The sequence below is a fragment of the Megascapheus bottae genome, chromosome 35 (assembly GCF_031878675.1).
Source record: "Megascapheus bottae isolate mThoBot1 chromosome 35, mThoBot2.hap1, whole genome shotgun sequence".
Classification (NCBI taxonomy): Eukaryota; Metazoa; Chordata; class Mammalia; order Rodentia; family Geomyidae; genus Megascapheus; species Megascapheus bottae.
In genome coordinates, this window is record NC_143543.1 from 3535077 (window position 1) to 3555545 (window position 20469).

The window sequence follows — 20469 nt, forward strand, 5'->3', positions numbered from 1 at the left end:
CAGCAGAGACCATGCAAGAAAGAAGAGCGTGGAATGATGTAAGTCATGCTTTAAGACAAATAATTAGGAGGGTAATGGGTACCAAGACATGTGAAAGGGTATCAATGTATGTGAATTAATGCACCTTCTATCTGGCAAATATCATGTAACCCTTTTACTAATTACAATAAAAAAAGAAAAATAATTACCAACAAAGAATACTGTACCCAGCCAAGTGCTCAAACATAACTGAGAGAACATTAAATACATTCCTTCATTTTTCTTCCTGCCTTCCTTTTCTCTTTTCTTCTTTCCTTCCTCTTGCCTTCCTATCATCTAAGCCCAGAGGAACAGTCAATCTTCCAATGTCCCTTTAGTTGCACAGAGGGCATGGTGCCTGAGGAGGATTAGGTTTAGGGCATTGTCTCATTTGGCCTTTTTATAAGCCAATCCCACTCTCAAGACAGCATGGCTACAAACAGAGTTCAACTTTTGATGGAATTTCTAGTCCACAGCAAGTGATCAAGTTCAAAGAGAAAATGGATGCAATGTGACAGGATTATTTGGATAAACAACATGGCCCAGTTTCCTTTGCAAATGTATACTCCATTGAACACAAAAGGTTTCATAACCCTATAAGTTAATCCCCTTAGGCATTTTTCACTTCCATTTCAGTGTAGAATACAAGTCCTACAGGCAGCCCAACTTTATAACAACATCCAAACACATGCACTAAATTTTTCCTTCTTGGTTTCTCCCTCCCTACCCCTTTCCCTCAGTCTCTGTCTCCATTCCTTCTTTTCTTCATTTCCTCCTTTTTTCATTTTTTCCTTCCTTCCTCCTTACTTGCTGTAACCTAAACCCAGAGGTGCAATCAGTATTCCAATGTCCCTCTCCATTGCCCAGTGGTCATGGTGTGTGGTGAGGACTATATTGAGACCATTGCCTTGTCCAAGGCCCCTCAGTGCTGCACATGAAACAAGGTCTTGGTAATAGAGGCATTCCTGGAGAGATGCATGTCCTACAGGGCCTCGGGGCAGTGTCTTGGGCTTGGGCTGGAGCTCGGCCTCAGGCTCGATGGGCTGCTTTTGGGTGGGAGCGGGATTCACTACCAGCCTTTTTGTGTTCCTCACGGGCATGAAAAATTCAAAAGGCTATGTTCACCAGATTACAGATGGGAGGAGGTTTTGAGAGAAAACCTTGACCTTTTTCATTTTCTTTGTTATGGCAGGGTCTGACAAAATGTGAGGCTAAAAAGACCTTCCCAGCTTGAGGGTCGCAGTGTAATTGGGAATAGTTGGCGAGCACCTCAGTTAGCCTGGCTAAAATGGGGTCAGGGATTTCATCCCCCAATGGGGTCAGTCAGCAAGTGGCCATGATAACATACCTGTATGTCTATCTGCTATTCCCAATGCGGGGCGGGGGGTAGGTTGTCTTGTCTGGGGACTGCTTTGGCTCCCACAGGCATGGTCTGAACTGTAAGGTGGATCTTGTCCCCTTTCTCACGCTCTTCATTGTTGAATACAGAGGAAAGAAGAAGGTGGGTATTATGCCAGGTGAGATTGTAGGACTGTGTTTGGCAACCAGAACCTCCTTAGTCAAGAGGGATGGACCATTATGACTTGACACAGGCAGGTGGGCCTCAATCTGAGCTAGACCCCCAAAGTGAAGGGCACACACTTTCAGGCCCACCTAACTCACGCTGGGAAAACACATCCTCTGGATGTTTTGACTGGGTGCAATTATAGCCACACAGTCAGGGGAAGAAGGTCTGGAGCAAAGGTGTGGGTAGGAGCAGACACAGAGGTTGGTGAATCAGGGACAGGCCCTACAGTGGAATGAGGTTGCAAAAAGGGTTGTGGACATGTCCTGGACCTGTCACCAGTGAAGAGGAAAGCTGAGTCTCAAGAGGGTCACCAGGAGAGGGCTCATAGAGAGATTTGGGGAGGAATACTTATATACAAGTGGAATTTCCAATGTGGGGAGCAGAACAGGTAGAGGGGGCAGGATGGGAGCATAAGTAGAAAATCCCCTGGGCAAATGGAATTTCAGCCCACTTCTCCATCTATTCCCAGATATTGCAAACATGTGTTAATATGTTAAAATGGAAAGTCCCTTCTTTATGCCTTCATGACTGGTTATCTAGCTGGTATATAGGCATTCCCTGTTAGAGGGGGCAAAATTAGTTTCTTTGGTGTAAGGTCGGGTAACAGGCCTAGAGGTTTAAGATTAGCCAATAAACAACCAAAAGGACTCTGTGTGTCAGGTTTAGAATTAGGTAAAGTCAGGTAATAGGCAGAGAGGTTTAAGATAAGCCAATAAGCAACACAAAGAAGTATGTGGGCCAGGTCTCCAGAGTGTCGGTTGATCAGGGTGTTTGTTTAGCTTGGAGTAAATCTGAGGCTTAAGATGGCACCACTGTCTCAGCCAAAGCATTGTGCAAAATGGGATGGCAAGGCTGGATCAGGCATCCCTGATCCTTCTCAGTCACCAGGGCCAGGCGCCTAGGAAGACTCAGGCATGAACAGGAGTCCTGGGGCTTTCTCCTGGCTAGAGATCTACCTCCTGAGCCACAGCACCACTTCTGCCTTTTTCTATGGATGTGGTACTGAGGAATAGAACTCGGGTTTTGTGTTTACTAGGCAAACAAGTTTACCACTAGACCACTCTCCCGACCCCAAAATGATAACTTTCTACTCCTTCACTTTCATTGATTTTATTTGAGATACCACAAATTACAGATAGTAAGGGATTTGCACATAACTTTGCCATTAGGTTACAACCATATAGAAAAACAGAATGGCGGGCGATACAGTTCTGTCCATGCTCAGCTCAGTTCCCTTTCCTGACGGTGTGTGCACAGGAGGAAAGTACCCCAAATGCACTCAGTAACTCCTCAGGCTCCAGAGCTATTATTCCACTGGAAAGGTCAGGAGCAAACACAGTCTCATACACACACACCGAGCTTTGGCAATTTTGCCCCCTAGAGAAAGCAATTCTGGATTAGCTATCATATGGGAGTGCTCAGAAGAGACCACGGGAGAGACAAGGCATGGCTAACATGGCAGAGCTGAAAGGCCAGGAAGAAGCTCCTCTGTGACTAACCAGTCACCCTGGGGATCCCAGGTAATCAGTTTGCACATCTTTGTGCAAAGACAGAAGTATGTGCAGATCTGGATTTTCTGGCTTGGCTGTAGGGCTGTCAATGTTGACAGCAACAGATCCTTAACCTGGGCAAACCTCCAAGCATCAGTGTTCACAAGACACTGATCTGGATGCTCATAGCTCTCTAGAGGTGCAGGATAGAGGCCTTGGCTTAAATGGCCCAGCCTAGCTGTGAGGCTCAGCAGAGCCTGAAGGGCATCAATGGAGATGTGATTTCCATAGAAGCTGAAGGAGCTGAGCTTGGAGCACTGGCTCAAGGCAGGGAGCATGGGCAAGAGCTGGTTATCAGTGATGGAACAGTCCTCCAGGGCAAGGGTCTCCAGGGTGCCGGCCACTTGCTGCAGCAGGGATCGCAGGGTCTGGGGACCGAAGCAGTCCATGAACATACTCCTCAGACGCAGGTGCTTGAGTTGCCTGGTGCAGGGACACCGAGACAGAAACTCCACATCGGCTTCTTTCAGTGGACAGAAACTCAGAGACAGGATCTGCAAAGGTGGCTGGCTCCTGAGGACGGCAGGCAGCCTTCCGTAAAGGAAGAAGACGTGGTGCACATGAAGCTCCTGCAGCTGCTGCAGCTGCCCCAGATGCATTGCGTATCTGGAGGAATACGAGGCATCCTTTCGCCGGCGAGTGTAGAAATTGACACTCATCCTGGAGAAGTTGAGCACGCGGAGGTTCTTCATCCGGCTCAGGTAAGGAGCAAATGCCTTCATGGTTTCTCGAGTCCAGAACACATCCACGTGCAGCTCCTGGATGCAACCAAGCCGCACTGCCAGCAGAGCCTTCTGGATTCTGCTGATAGAGCCAGATTGAATCTGCAGCTTCCTGGAGCACAAATGGACTCGGCGTTTCCTCTTCATGACCCACTGGAGCAGGGATACTTCCAAAGGGTCGTTGGCATCCTGTTTGATGCTGACGTGCTCCACGGCTATCCTCAAGAGCTGCTCTTCACTCATCCTTGAAGAGCACGAATCAGGGCAAGAGATCTGAGCCATGGAGGTGTCTGCCCCCTCGTCCCAGATGTTTGGGTGCTCCTTGCGCAGATCGACAACTTGCAGTTTCCACCGACTGGGGCGCTCATGCTCGGCAAGTAACAGATCCAGCCCATCCAGGACAGCTTGGAAGGCTTCTAGCTCTGGAGTTTGCTCCAGGTCCCCTAGAGGTAGGCAGGGGAAGGGCCAGGCTTGCACGACTGCCTTCAGCACCTCTGTGTGTCCCCTAGAACATACCTCCATGAAGAGTGAGGGGTAGAGCGGAACTGGCACGTCATCGGGCATTAAGAAGTCCAAGAAGCGGTTGCTCAGTTGGCCCTGCAGGGCCAGGTGCTGAAGCGAGGGTGTGACTCTCACGCTCACGGGTTCAGATTCGGATTCCAGGCTCATCTTGACGGATCACAACAGGATTCGAACTGGATCAGAAAAGGGCCAGAAGAGGACCAGATGAAGACCAGATAAGGCCAGATAAGGCCAGAGGTGGGCCAGAAGTGGGCCTAAGAAAGGTCAGAGGATTTTAAGGAGTGCGGGCCTCTGAGAGAGTGACTGTAGACTCCCAGACTCAGCATTTCCCTGTCCTGTTTGGCCTTTTTATAAGCCGACTCCACCCTCAAGACAGCCTGGCTACCAACCAGAGATTGGCTTTTGATGGAATTTCTCATCCTCACCATCCAATCTTGGCTCAGTCTCACCTAGAGATTGAGTTCAAATAGAGAATGGAGCAATGTGACAGGATTATCTGGATAAACAACATGGCTTAGTTTTCTTTTTACATTTATACTCTATTGAACATAGAAGGTTTCATACCCCTATTAGTTAATGCCCCCTGGCATTTCCACTTACTTCCCCCCTCCCCTGCTGATCCCAATTTCTAGAAGTTTAAGATTAGCTAGTAAGCAACCCTAAGTACTAAGTGTATCAGGTTTAGAATTTTATAAAGTCAATAACAGGTGTGGCGATTTAAGATAAGAGAGTGAGTAGCACAAAGAATTATGTGGGTAAGGCTTTTAGAATGTTGGTTTATCATAGTGTTTCTGGAAGTAAATCTGAGTAAATCTGGGTAAATCTGATCTGAAAGAAACCCTCCCTGTCTTAGTGTATAGATTGTTGTTAACCGGATTGCAAGAGAGGATCCGAATTAGGAATTCTTGTTTTAGTTTTAGTATGTTAATATTGGATAGAAATTTTTCTGTCCGTTTAACATTCACAAATATGTTAGCATATAGGCTTGAAAAATATTCCCTTACAATGTTCTCTGTCTTTGTTTTTTTCTGTCTTGATTTTCATAATTTTGTTTATTTGGCCACCCTCCTTTTTTGGTATAATTTGGTAAGATTCTGTCTATTTTGATAATTTTTTCAAAGAACCAACTCCTCGTTTCACTGCTTGTAATTTTTTGGAATCTGATTCATTTTATTCTCCTTTAATTTGGATAATTTGCTTCTTTACACGAGAATTGGGATTTGTTTCTTGCTATTTTTCCAAAAGTTTAAGGTGCACCATTAAATTGTTTTTTTTATTTTTTAATTTGTTAATGTAGGCATTCAGAAGTATAATTTTTCCTCTGAATACTGCCTTTGTTGAGTCCCATTGGAACTGATATTTTGTGGGCTCCTTTCTGTTAATTCCATACACTGTGAAATTTCTCTTCTGATCTCCTCAGTGACACACTGTTGGTTCAACAATGTGTTGTTCAATCTCCATCAGTTAACAGGTTTTCTTTGTTGGAGACTAGTGTTCAGTTCCAGTTTTATGCTGTTGTAGTCTGAAAGAATGCAGGCAATGATATCAATGTTTCTGTATCTGCACGGGTTTGATTTATGCCCTCAAATAGGTTCTATTTTAGAAAATGTTCCATATACTGCTGCTGCCAAAAAAAACACATATATTTTGGTGTTCCTGGGTGGAATAATCTACAGGTGTCTGTTAGGTATAGTTGGTCTATGCGAGACTGAGTTCTTCTAAGGGAGACAAGAAGCCCTTCTTTGATCCAGTGAGTTACTTTCTCCAAAAGGGAAAGAATAAACTTGGTATCAACCCCAATGCTCCACTCTATTACCTTCTGCCATGTGAGACTTAAGCACAGAAATTAATATTGAATTATGTTTTTTTTTTTCCATTCTTGACCGTACTCATGTTTGAACTAAGGGCTTCAAGGAGTCTATTATTTGAGTCCCAAAGTCAGTCTTTTCATGCGTGTGATTTTCAAATAAGGCCTTGCTTTTGTTCTGAGATCGTAATCCTCCTAATTGCAACTCACATGTATATGGGATCCAGAAATGAATCATTATGCCCAACTCATTTTAAAATTCTCCTTTCCTTACAGTTCTGGCTTATATTTCTGGGTTTGTGGAATAGAGGTAGGTAAATAAGTTTGCCGTGATTTCACAATGTAAGTTGCTAAACTGGAATTTGGCTCTGTCATAGAACTTTGAGTCTTATTTAACACTTTTCTCCCAAAGACTTGAACCGAGAGCCTGGACCATTTTTTCCTCTCTCTACCATTTCTGGCTACACCACCACTCTGGCCTTTTCTGTTCATGTGTTACTAAGGGATTGAACCCGGGATTTCATGCAGGCTGGGCAAGCACTATACAACTCAGCCATATTCCCAGCCCTGGATCATCCTTCTCTACTCATTTAGTGATGTCAAGATAGGGTTATAGAACATTCAATGTAAGATTAAAGCTAAGATATTGATCTTGCATTATGTAAAGTTAATGCTCCCAAAAGCACATTGGACAAATCATGCACATATGAATGGAAAAGGAGTTTCACTAAGGCTAAAGGCAGAAATGAGATTTCTACGGCAATGAGAGAATGAGATGCCCTTATAGGCAAATATTTTTCCTCATAGAGCAATGTTACAATTTATCTGCTTGAGGGTGGCATTAAATCACCCAATGTGCTTTCTTGTTTCTATTGCAAACCATTACCCTGGGCATATATTATCAGCAAGTATCTACTCCCTTTGTTAAACCTAAAAGAGGTTAGATTGAAGAAATGCAGTATGGGTAATATATCAGGGCTAAGGTTAAGAAACAGTGGATTGATGGAAGGATTGGCATTATGGCTGGTTAACAATTATGAAGAGAAACAATGAAAGATTCATTCATTAAGCAAATATTTACAAAGCACTTACCCTTTACTACAACCACCCAATAGGGGTGGTGATGGAGAGGTAAAGACTGATTATGATGAAAAGACAGAACTACTTTTCTGTCCAATTTATTTACCTGTAAAGAATAACATACAAAAATAGTACCGGTGGCTCAGATCTGTATTTATAGGTCCTGTGGAGGCTGAGATCTAACGACTGTGGTATGAGGCCAGTCTAGGTAGATAAGTCCTTGAGACTTTTATCTCCAATTAACCATTAAGTCTATGGACCTGGAGGCATGGTTCAAGCAGTAGAGCAACAACCTTGAGTTAAAAGGTTAAGTAAGAGAGGTCCTGGTTGAACAAGAAAAGGGGAAATGGAATCTGCTAAAACATATGAAGAAAAGAGTTCACACTTCATGCCATAGAAAAGGAAAAGGGTTTATTGAAGTTAAGAATAACCACATTTGAGCTAGGCAAGAGTGGCTCACATCTGTAATCCTAGCTACTTAGGAGGCTGAGATCTGAAGATGGCACTGTGAATCATATGGTACAACATTAGCCAAAAATACACAACATAAACTAACAAAAATATACTTGTGATTACTTATTGAAAAAAGTCCTCAGATGCTTTTATCTAACTTTTACTTAAGTTTTTGTAATAAACAATTTATTATTATTAGATTTAAAATGCTAATGTGTTTTTAAATCTGTTTTGGTGAATGGAGGATCAGAATATGTTCTTTTAAAAACAGACAGACAGGGCTGGGAGTTTGGCCTAGTAGTAGAGTGCTTGCCTAGCATACACGAAGACCTGGGTGCAATTCCTCGGTACCACATACATAGAAAAAAGCCAGAAATGGTGCTGAGGCTCAAGTGGTAGAGCTTCTAGCCTTGAGAAAGTCCAAGGATAGTGCTCAGGCCCTGAGCTCAAGCTATAATCCCAACTCCTCAGAAGGGTGAAATCTGAGGATTTTGGTTCAAAGCCAGCTAAGTTCTGGTGGCTCACACCTATAATCCTATTTATTCAGGAGGCTGAAATGTAAGGATCATGGTTCAAAGGTAGGCTGGGCTGGAAATAGTATGGGACTCATCTCCAATGGGACACAATAGCCATCCTGACCTTCAGCCAACCTCTCTTGGGAGTCCCTGGTTCTATAGAAAGTCCTTCCATTACTCTGGGTGCATACTTGACAAGCAAAAAGTGTTCTCTTGCTTTCATGGGATGCCTTTGGCATTTCATTTTCAGATTTTACTTTCCTCCTGCACATTTCTTCAGTTATTGGATCTATATGTGTTGGATATCGGTCATGTATTTTTTGTTGTTGTTGCTCATTTGTTTTCTTTTTTGTTTGTCTTTTTGTTGCCAGTTCTGGAGTTGAAGCTCAGGACCTTCATGTTTTGTATGACTTTTATACTCAAGGCTAGTGCTCTACCATTTTAAGCCACAGTGTCACCTCCGGTTTTCTAGAAAATGAGGATCTCATGGATTTTCCTGCCCAGGATGGCTTTGAATCACAATCATCATCTCTCAACCTCCTCAGTTGTTGTGATTACAAGTGTGAGCCACCAGCACTGTTTTTTCCATGTTTGTTTCCTTATTTCATTATTATACTGCTATTCTTTATAAGTATATATCATATCAGCTGAGCAAAGTGTGATTGGGCATTTATTCTAACACAAATATAGGAGTCCCCAAAATTTAGTTCAGTTTTGTGCAGCTCTGGAGATGCCATTGCTGTACCTAAAATAATAATTTTCAGATGTACAAAGATCTCTCATTAGATCCTGATACAAGTTCTTATTTACTAAGTGGTTAGGATGAGCATAACCTTTGTTATAGTTTTTAATTCTCATGAAATGGATGTCATGAACTAATGTAATAATTTATTATATTCTTAATATCCTTATCCTGCCTTCTTCCATCCATTACCACTTTCTTTTTCATTCTTCTTCCTTTCATTTCCTACATTCATTCATGTCCTTCCTCCTTTCTTTGCTCCTTCCTTCCTTCATGTCCTGCCTTTTCTTCACTTTCAGAAATTCAGTCCCTCCATCCCATCTCCTTTCTCTCTCTCCTCTCCTTCCTTCCTTCTTCTTGATTTCTTTCTTTAATTCTGTCTTTCTTTCTCTTTGTTTCATTCTCTCTATCTTTCTTGCTCTCTCACTTTCTGTATCTTTTTCTGTCACTGTTACTCTTTATCTCTTCTCTCTGTCTTTTCATTTCTTTCCTGCATTGGAACTGTGGCACTAGTACTGCAATGGTGGCATGGAATACAAAAGATCAGGGATTGCACAAAGGCCATGAGTTCAAGCCCTACAACAGGGGAGTTCCATCCCCCCTGCACACACACACACACACACACACACACACACACACACACACAAATGCATGGGGAAAGATGCGAGTGTTCTAGTGGCAGAGTGCTTACCTAGCATGTGTGGGTTCAATTCCTTGGTACTACATACATAGGAAATGCTGGGAATGGTGCTTTGGCTCATCTTGTTGAGAACTAGCCTTGAGGAAGAAGTGTCCAAGGACAGTGCCCACACCCTGAGTTCAAGTCCCAGGACTGGTGAAATACAAACAAAAAAAACCACAACAGAAACAACAACAACAACAACAACAAAAAATTACCCAGGTCAGTCACACATACATTAAATTTGGGATAAAAGCTAGAGGTCAGGAAATGCAACCACACACACCAAATGATCTCCCATGAGAGAGAAAGAACTATTTCTTTGTCTCCAATGTATTTTGAGATAAGAATTCTCAGCAAGTAAAGTCATAGAGGATGGGGCATGGTGGCACACACCTGTAATCCTAGCTACTCAGGAGGCTGAGATCTGAGGATCTCAGTTTAAAGCTAGCCTAGGCACTGAAGCCCATGAGATACTTATCTCCAATCAACCACAAGAAAACTGGGAGTGGTGCTGTGGCTCCAGGGGTAGGAACTTGAGCTAAAGAGCTCAGGGACAACACTCAGGCTCAGGGTTCAAGTCCCACAAATGACACAAAAATGAAAAAAAACTTAATGTTTTAGATTTGTCAAAAATTTGCCATGAAAATACAAAAGATCCTTCATTTGCTCTTCTATAAGAAATATTCATTTCTTGTTTACACATGCACATCAATTGAAGGAAGGAGTAAATGAAAGAAGGAAGAAAGAAATAAGGAAGGAAGGAGAAAGAGAGAGATAAAGGAAGAATAGAGGAAGGAAGGAAAGAAGGAAGGGAGAAGGGAGGGAGGGGAAGAAAGAGAGAAATGGAAAACAAAGAGAGAGAGAGGAAAGTTGGGAGGAGGGTATTGTAACTCCTTTGCAATACCCTCAAAAAAAACTGAGGAGGTTACTTAACCCAAGAAGTAAAGGACCTTTATGATGAAACTTTACAAAACCCCCAAAAGAAAACTAAAATAGAACTAAGAAAGTTGAAAAACTTCCCATGCTACTGTACTGGGATAATTAACATAGTGAAAATGCCAAATTTTGCCAAACTATACCTACAAATTCAATGTAATATCCACCAATATCTTAACATAGTTGCTAAGTAATATAGAAGAAGCCATGCAAAAATTTATATGGAACAATAAAAGGCCCCCTATACAAAAAATTGTTAGCACAACGAAAAGAGCTAGGAAGTGACGCTGTGGCTCAAGTTCTAGAGCAGTATTCTTCAGCTGAAGAGCTCAGAGAGAGTGCCCAGGCCTGTAGTTCAAGTGCCATGATCAAGGAAAAAAAAAGAGCTAAAAAATCCTAAAACCAAACTTCAGACTCAATTGCAGAGGTGCAGTAAGAAAAAACAGCTTGGTACTGCCACAAGAAGAGGTCTGAGGACCAATGGAACAGAACTGAAGACTCAGAAATTAACCCACAAACATATGGCCACCTAATCTTAAATAATGGAGTCTAAAAACAGGATGAAAGAAAGACATCCTTGGTACTGGGAGAATTGGTAAAACATCTGTAAAAAAAAAACTAAAGCTGGAGCCTTATATGTCACTCTGCAGTGGATTTAATTACAAATGGATCAAAGACCTTGTGGTAAAAGCAGATAATCTGAAAAAAATTTTTTACAGGAGAGAATAGGAGATAAATTAGGACTTCTTTTTTTACTATTATTATTTTGTGGGTCATGGGGCTGGATCTCACGCCTGTGTGCTGGCCTTGAGCTCTTCAGCTAAAGGCTACCACCCTACCTCTGCAGTTTGGGTGTTGTCCTTGAGCTCTTCAGCTCAAGGCTACCACCCTACCCTTGATCCAAGTCCCACTTCTTGTTTTCTGGAGATTAATTGGAGATAAGAGTCTCAAGTGCTTTTGTACCTGGCTGGATTTGAATCTTGATCCTCAGATCTCAGCCTCCTGAATTGCTAGGATTACAGGCATGAGCCACAGCCCCCCCCCACCCCCAGCCCCCGCAAATTAGGGCACAGGTGAAAACTTTCTTAAAGTTCCCAGAAAGTTTGTCAAATGGGACTTCATTAAACAGCAGAACTTCTGTATGACAAAGGATACAGCACACAAGTTATATAGAAAGCCCACAGAGTGGGCCATACAATAAAAAGGGCCTCATATCCAAAATTTATTGAAGAGGCAGGCATTGTAGACAAGTGGTAGAGTGCTCACCAAACATGCATGAAACCCTGGGTTTGATTGTTCGGTACCATATATTCAGAAAAAGACAGAATTAGTGCTCCATCTGAAGTGACAGAGCACTAGCCTTGAGGTAAAAGTGTGCAAGGACAGTGCCCACGCCCTGAGTTCAAGCCTCAGGACTAGCAAAAAGCTAGATTTTGAAGAGACTGGGAAATAGGGGGGTCGTCTGATCCAGGGACCCCGAACTAAGGAGCAGCGGAGTTTGAGACAACAGCAGCTAGGGACTCGGAGGCTGAGGCCTCCTTGGCCGACATTGGGTCGGGGGGGGGGGGGGCGCCGAGTGCGTGGGGGTGGCGGGGCAGGTGGTGTTCCTTGGCTTTTCCACTTGGTCCTGTTTGGACAGCAAACATGTGTTGGCCTGGCAGAAATAGGAAGGTCGTTGATTATTCACAGTTTCAGGAAACTGATGATACAGATGAAGATTATGGAAGAAATTCTGGCCTTCCTGCTAAGAAAATTCGATCATCTCCTCAACAAGCTAAAAATAAGAGATGATCTGGACAGAATTCACAGGAAGATAGTGAGGACTCAGAAGGAAAAAAATGTGAAGACCAAGAAGGATGACTCTCATTCAGCAGAGGACAGTGAAGATGAAAAAGAAGATCATAAAAACATGGGCCAGCAAAGACAGGCAGCATCTAAAGCATCTTCTAAACAGAGAGAGGTGCTCATGGAAGATGTGCACAGTTAGGAGCCAGAGGAAGAAGATGAGGCACCATTCCGGGAGAAAGATTCCAGCAGTGATGAAGATTTTCTAATGGAAGATGATGATGATAGTGACTATGGCAGTTCAATAAAGAAAAACAAAAATATGGTTAAGAAGACCAAACCTGACATTTTAAATTGGATAGGCAAGGGGGGAAATCAAGATGAGTGCGAGGAGGGGGGGCTTGGGGTTGGGGATAAATAGGGACCATGACATGAGAAGGGGTATCAATGTATGCACCTTCTATCTAGTGAATATATGTAACCTTCTATTAATTACAATAAAAAATATTTGGGGAAAAAAAGTCAAAATCTGAGAGAGAAGAAAAGAAAATGTCCAAACCCAGGCTGAAGGCTACAGCGACACCTAGTCCAGTGAAAGGCAGAGGGAAAGTGGGTCGCCCCACAGCCTCCATGGCATCAAAGGATAAGATTCCTTCTCCCAAGGAGGGTGATGATAGCCAGAAAGCCCTGAAGAAAAGAAGACCTCTGAGAGCCCTGCACCAGAGAAATCAGGAGATGAAGGGTCTGAAGATGAAGCCCAATCAGGGGAGGATTAAAAGTGGGGAGAGATTTTATTATAAAAAGAAAAAAAGAGGGTAAAAAGGAGAACCTACTTAAGATTGAATATCGTTTGTGGTTTTGGCTATGGCTTGACTTTAACGGGGCTTTCAGTGCTTTTTCCCATGTGTTGAATAACCTCTCTCACCATTGTATAGGAAGTGTTTTAAATTACCTTTTTCTTTTATTGATCTTCTCTTTGCCACCACCTCCTCTATTTCATCAATGAAAGCCATGTCAAATTAATCACTGGGTTGACTGCTTCATCCTTTTTTTAAATTTTAGTTTTCACTTTGATTTTTGAGTTATTTTTAAATAGATTACAAAGGAGTTTCAATTTGATATGTCAGTTTATGAGTACAATGTGTCTTGATCAATTTCACTGCTCTCATTGCTTTCCCCAACTCTTCTCAACCCCACCCATTTTTCTTCAACTATATTTAATTATGTTGTATTTTATCTTTTTGTTTTTTGTTTATTTTTACTTTTTAAAAATTCTTTCTTTTCATATGTTTTTGTTGTAATTAATAGAAGGGATACATTATATTCACCAGATAGAAGGTACATTACTACACATATATTGATAGCCTTTCTCATGTCTTGGTCCCCATTTTCCTACCCCCATCCCCACCCATCATCTTGTTTTCCTCCCTTCCCTATCGGACTTCAAATAACCAAGTATGCGTATATACAATATATCAGATAACCAGGAGAAATACTGTAACAATATGAGATAACCAAGGGACAACAAAAGAAATGAGAGATAGCATAGTATATGAAGGATGACAATCATTCATTACATGGCTTTTGTTTCTATATTCTGGAGGTCCTTTCATTTAGCATCATACTATATGGCCTTATGTATATAGGTTTTATTCTATTGTAAATCTCTGCTCAGAGATCCCAAGGTTTCTACTGATTATAAAAAATGAGAGAAACCAATGAGTCTATTTTCCTTTGAGTCTGGCTTACTTCACTTAATATGAATTTTTCTAAGTCTACCCATTTCCTTACAAATTGGGCAGTGTCATTCTTTCTGACTGCAGCATAGAATTCCATTGTGTATAAATATCACATCTTGTTGATCCATTCATCAACTGAAGGGCATCTGGGTTGGTTCCATATCTTTGCTATGGTAAATAGTGCAGCAATGAACATTGTACTAGTGTGTTGGGAGCCAGAGTGGAATCAAACTGTACCTTGATTTGCATCAGACAATGGCTTTATTGTCTTATTGTTTTCTGGCCTTATTCTGTTTAAATGACCTGAGATTTACCATATGAATGTAACACCTGGCAGTTCCCTGGGTTTCAAGAAGGGAGAGAAGCCTGGAGTTGACAATAAATGAGGCGGCAGTTTTTACCTGGGCTGCAGACCTCCCGGACCCGATGTGTTTGTCTCTCTTCTATTTTTTCCAGTCACTGCCCCCGATTTCAGGAACTCCAATTTGCTGCCGGTAGGCCCCGGCACTAGTGGATTTAGTAAGTTAGACAAGTATTTTCATTTTTTCCCTCCTTTTGTTGATTTAGAACCAATATCATCACTGTACACATTTGAATGCAAAAAACAACAACCTGATCCTTATGTGATTAAATCCATCTTGACAGAACTGATTCCTCCACCAGTATAGATATCTATGGCTCAACAAAAATTGTAGATCAGCTAGCTAAGTAACACCTGAAAGGAACAGGGGACTAGAAATATACGGGTATAATAAAGATGAAGGAAAGAAAATAAGGAAAGAGGAAATATAGAGGAAAAGGTGCTGAGGGAAGCTAACTAAGGCATGAAATCCAGTAAAAGGAGCAAAAATGACTACTAAATTGTATAAAGAAATATGTTTATGCAGAAAAAATCAATCATAAGTTTAGGTATGCATATATAAAGAAATATTTTCCACTTTAAACTTTATTTATTTTAACTATCAATTTATGGATACACTGACAATTCAATACATATATTGAGTGCATGATGATTAAAGCAGGGTAGATAACACCTCACAGTTTAAACACTTTAAAAAATTTGTATATATTATTTGTGCACAGTAGTAGTTTCATTATATTTTTATGCCTGCATGTAATGCAGGCTTTTGCTATTCAGTCCATCCAAAAGCTCTCTCCTCCCTCCACCCTTCATTCGATTTTCTTAATACACCATTTGTTGTTTTGTTTTTCAGGGAAGTTTCTACAAATTCTACACAAAATCATGTTATAACTTGTTTTCTAGTGATGAATCTTAGTTTATTTTGTTTAACATAATGAACGATCCATCCACTTTCTCACTAATGAGATAATTTAACTCTTTATGGCTAAATAATATATTGTTATATATATATACATATGTATGTATATGCCAAATTTTATTTATTAGATCATCCACTTGTATGTACCTAGACTGATTCAATAGCTTGGTTACTTGGATGGTGAAGTGATAAACAGTGGTATGCAACTCTACTGTCTCTCTCTATAGTAATCTGATTTTGATTGTTGGTATATATAACTGGGTGTCATATGACTGAATCTCATGCTAATTAATTCATTTTATGCTGATTTCTTTTTTTCAAGTTTGTTTGTTTTATTATGATTAAGTGTGACAGTTATTCTTTTTTATTGTAATTAGTAAAAGGGTTACATGATATTTGCCAGATAGAAGGTGCATTAATTCACATACATTGATACCCTTTCACATATCTTGGTACCCATTACCCTCCCCCACACCCCCCCCACCCGTCTTGGTTTTCCCCCCTTCCCTATCAAATTTCAAATAACCAAATACAAATAAATTCAATATATCAGATAACAAAGTGAGATACTATAACAATATGAGATAACCAAGGGACAGCAAAGGAGATGAGAGACAACATAGTACATTAAGGACAACAATCATTCATTATATGGCTTTTGTTTCAATATCCTGGAGGTCCTTTCAATTAGCTTCATACTATATGGCCTTATGTATCAAGATTTTGCTCTATTGCAGAGCTCTGCTAGTAGAGCCCAAGGTTTCTACTGATTATGACGAATGAGGGAAACCATTGAGCCTAAGTTCCTTTGAGTCTGGCTTACTTCATTTAATATGATTTTTTCTAAGTCTTTCCATTTCCTAACAAATGGGGCGAGGTCATTCTTTCTGACAGCAGCATAGAATTCCATTGTGTACAAATACCACAACTTGTTGATCCACTCATCAACTGAGGGACATCTAGGTTGGTTCCATATCTTTGCTATGGTGAATAGTGCTGCAATGAACATTGTTGTGCTAGTGGATTTAGTATGCCCTTGTTTCTGGATGGTTGGATAAATGCCAAGTAGTGGAATTGCTGGGTCATAGGGGAGTTCTATGTTTAGCCTTTTGAGGCACTGCCACACTGCTTTCCATAGTGGTTGAACGAGTTTGCACTCCCACCAACAGTGTAGTAGTGATCCCTCCTGGCCACATCCCCTCCTATGCTGATTTCTTAATGGCTGCACTAACTTAGATTATCTCATGTGTCATCCTTGTCAATATTAGTTGTTTCTGATTTTTTATTAAAGAATTTATTAACATTGATTTTTACATCTTATTTCAAATAACATGTTTAACAAAAAATATTCAAGAAGGGAATCTCTATATACAATTACTGGCACTTAGATTTTAGAACATAATTAAAATTAGAAATAATTCTAAAATTAAAATAACAAAAAGATTGAGGTGTGTGGGATTGGGAAGTTAAAAGAATAGTCTGTGTTAGTTATGTATCCCAATAATGAGAAAGGCCAATATGAAGAAGTAAAGGAAAGAAGAGAGAGAAAGGGAAAGGAATGAAAGTGGGGAAAAAGGCCTGGTGGCAGGAGATTTGAGGGTGCTGGGATTTGTAGTTTCCTTGGGGTGATGTGACACTTGATTTTCTGGTAGGGGGAGAATCTGAACCTGTGCTCCCTTCAGCAAAGGTTCCCTTGGCTTTGGTTCCTTTGGGGTGCTCTATTAATCTGGCTATCCCTAGGAAGGGTCCTGAAGGAGTTACTCACGAAGTCTGGAGCTGGTGGTCTGCTGGATCTGTGAGACCCACCATATGGGTGTCTTGTTGCCTGATGTGTGCCTCTAAGTGGCACGCTTTCAGTAGGGGGTTCATTTGTTTGGCAGAGCCTAACACACAATAGCACTTGTCAATTTGCTGGATCAGCAGCCACTCAGTACGCTAGTGGTATCTGCTGAGGTGATGAAGATGGAATGCATACAGTGTGGGTGGGACAGGTGGCAGAAACCTGCCTGGATCCAGGAGAAGACTCTGGCACGCTGCGTCACCTTAGGTCCCAAGACGTCTGTAGCTGGATGCAGGTTGTACTGTCCATGCTGTAATGGCAGGCAAGGGAAGAACTTGAGGAGCATTGGGGTTGGTGGCTAGGGTGGGGTTCCTGTAGTCAAGGCGGGAGCAGCCACGGGTCAATGGGTACCCCAAGTGGGACTTAGGTTTGACTGGGGATCTCGAGTTTATTTGCCAGCCATGCAGGGATGCTGCACAGCAGGGGTCCAGATACTAGAATTCGTCTTTTTTTTTTTTTTTCATTTTCTTTAGCTGTCCAAGGACTTAGATCGTAGGTGGCATAAGTGTCAATCAGCTTAGAGGTCTGATGAAGTGACATTCTGGGTAGAAAGTATGCCCTTCATCTCTAAATCACTACTTGGGCCGAGGGAGGGGATTTACCTGTGAGTGCGAGCCAACTTCAGTTAACAGTTTTTATTCCAGCCTTTTACATTGAGAATATGTTCATGTGTGAGGGAAATGTGTGCATCTGTAAGAGGGTTTTCCCTCTGACAAGTCAATTAATTGGGAGTTAATCCCTTGACTATTGAAAGTTAGAAATGAGAAGTGTTTGGTAATTCCTGACCTGTCATCACTTTAAGGGTTTGACTTGTCATTTCTTACTATATTTATTTTGTTCTCTGATTAAAAGCCATTTCTCTGCCAGGGTCAAGACTGATCTTCAATAAACTCCTCCAGATCACTCAGATGTAGTGTTGTTTCTCAAACGGTAGAACCATTGCCTTGACCATAAGAAGCTAAGAGAGAGTATACATATTCAGAGTGAAAATTCTTAGAGTAGCACAAAAAAAGAAAGATGGAAGGAAAGAGGGCAGGAAGGAAAGAAAGAAAGGAGGGAGGGAGGAAAGGAAAGGAAATAAGGATGAAAGGAAAGTAATTCAGACACAGGATTTCCAGAACTATGGTGGAAGGTTTAAACAGGGCCTGGATGGGCTGTTTGGGTTCTTTGCTTGCTTAAGGCAGTGTAAATACTATGCTATCTCTGGAGACATTAAGCAGTCTGGAGAGATTAAGCAATGAGAATGGTAATTCATTTGGGTCCATAGTTTAACATTTCAAAGGGAAGCTGGGCTGTTTGAATCACACCTTTAATCCTACCATTTCTGTTTAAAACCATTTTTTTTGTACAAATGTCAAGGGCAGCAGCTCTTGAAGGTATAATGGGTATGGCTTAGTAATCTGATCATAAGGAACACTCTGATGGGTAGATATTCCAGGTGAAGAGTGGGATTGGGATATATAGAGGCCAACACCAGAGAGAATAGCAGCAGATTCCTGGAGCCTGCATTCAGGGCCCAGTGCTCCTGAGATTCAGAGAGCCCTGTACACATCTGATCCCCCAAGATGGGCATCAGAACCCAACCCTCACTCCAGCATCTCGCCATGCAGAGTCTGCTGAACAACCAGCCCTTGGTCATCTCTGCCCTGCAAGACCTGCCCGGGCTGTTCTTCCCTTCACTCTTTTTGGAGGCCTGTGCTGGGGGCCACACAGAAGTGCTGAAGACCGTGGTGCAGGCCTGGCCATTGCCATGCCTTCCCCTGGGGGACCTCACAAAATCACCAGATCTGGAAACCTTCAAGGCTATCCAGGTTGGAATTGATCTGCTGCTTGCTAAGAAGGAGCGCCCTAGTGGGTGGAAACTGCAAGTTCTTGATCTGCAGAATGAGCACCCAGAGATCTGGACAAGGGGATACCACTACATGGCCCAAGTCTCTTATCAGGACATCCTGACTGAAAGAGCAACCAAGAGTCACTGTTCAAGGATGTCTGCCAAACAGCCCTTGGTGATCAGTGTTAACATGACCATCAAATGTGGCACTATAGATGATCTTCAAGCCTACCTGCTCCAGTGGGCCTAGGAAAGGAAAGAACAAATCCAGATTTTCTCAAGGAAGGTTCAAATTCTGTCTGACTCCATTTTTGAAATCCAGAAGGTTTTGCTTGTGGTGAGGCTGGACTCCATCCATGAACTGGTGGTAAGTAAATTCCGCCAACCAGAAACCTTGAATACATTTGCTCCTTACCTGGGCCAGATGAAGAACCTTCACTTCCTCAACTTCTCCAACATATTTGATCATTTAAGTACTTCCATCCCAAATAATTTCTGGTACTCCTGCAAATTGGGGGAACATCTGGGGCAGCTTCAACATCTCCAGGAACTTCATGTCCACAGCTGCTTCTTCTTTGGTGGAGACCTTGCCATCATTCTCAACAACCTGGCACCTTTGAAGACCTTATCTCTGAGCTGCACTGTGATGGAGGAATCTGATCTATGGTTCCTTTCCCAAAGTCCCTGCACCAGTCAGCTCAAGCACCTGCGTTTGAGGATCTTAGTCCTGGAGAGAATCCATATTCTACACCTGAGAGCCATTTTGGAGAACGTGTCCAGCAATCTGGAGGCTCTGGCTCTGGAGGAATGCTTCATCACAGATGCCCAGATCTCAGCCATCCTGCCTTCCCTGAGCCAGTGTGCCCAGCTCAGGTTCTTCAGTTTCTATGGAAACTGCATCTCCATGGCCACCCTGCAGAACCTCCTGAGACACATGGCCAGGCTCTCCTATGGAGAGCTATAAGCATGAAGAGTTTTTTGCTTGAAATCATTGATCCTAATACATTTGGCAAGGTTCTCACAGGTGTGGCACAGGTAGTGCGAGATATGGTAATGACACAAAAGGTTCAGGTCTGTACCAATCTCACTAATAACCAGAACAAGTGCCATTTCTATAGTTTGGGCCATGATGGATCCTGGGAAGTCACAGAAGAGTGTCTTCCTTCCCTTCCTGATGTACCCCCCAGCCCAGCCCCACACTCCTTGAATCTCTTCTCAGCATCAGAAATGAAACCCAGAATAGAAGTGGATTCTCTAATGTCTACAGACCACCACTTTGTGTGTGGGTGGAAGAGACAGTGTGTCTGGTCCTGAGCTTTTCAATCAATCATAGTTTTCAAGCCCCAGGAATTTCTGAGTGCTTTGGGGGCTCCAGGCCTGGTGTTTCCATGCCATCAGGA

General features: G+C 42.1%; 2 protein-coding genes and 2 pseudogenes across 2 annotated transcripts; 3 read left to right on the top strand and 1 right to left on the bottom strand.

Annotated features, from left to right (window-relative positions):
* Window positions 1-3035: 3035 nt before the first annotated feature.
* On the bottom strand, window positions 3036-4526 carry LOC150042503 (PRAME family member 8-like). Its single transcript, XM_090324453.1, has one exon. The coding sequence runs from the start codon at window positions 4524-4526 to the stop codon at window positions 3036-3038; it is 1491 nt and encodes a 496-aa protein (XP_090180579.1).
* A 7712-nt stretch (window positions 4527-12238) lies between these two features.
* Window positions 12239-13155, top strand: LOC150042504 (nuclear ubiquitous casein and cyclin-dependent kinase substrate 1-like; annotated as a pseudogene).
* A 5648-nt stretch (window positions 13156-18803) lies between these two features.
* On the top strand, window positions 18804-19319 carry LOC150042505 (PRAME family member 12 pseudogene; annotated as a pseudogene).
* A 174-nt stretch (window positions 19320-19493) lies between these two features.
* LOC150042506 (PRAME family member 12-like) lies at window positions 19494-20033 on the top strand. The gene has a single exon (XM_090324455.1). The coding sequence runs from the start codon at window positions 19494-19496 to the stop codon at window positions 20031-20033; it is 540 nt and encodes a 179-aa protein (XP_090180581.1).
* Window positions 20034-20469: the final 436 nt, after the last annotated feature.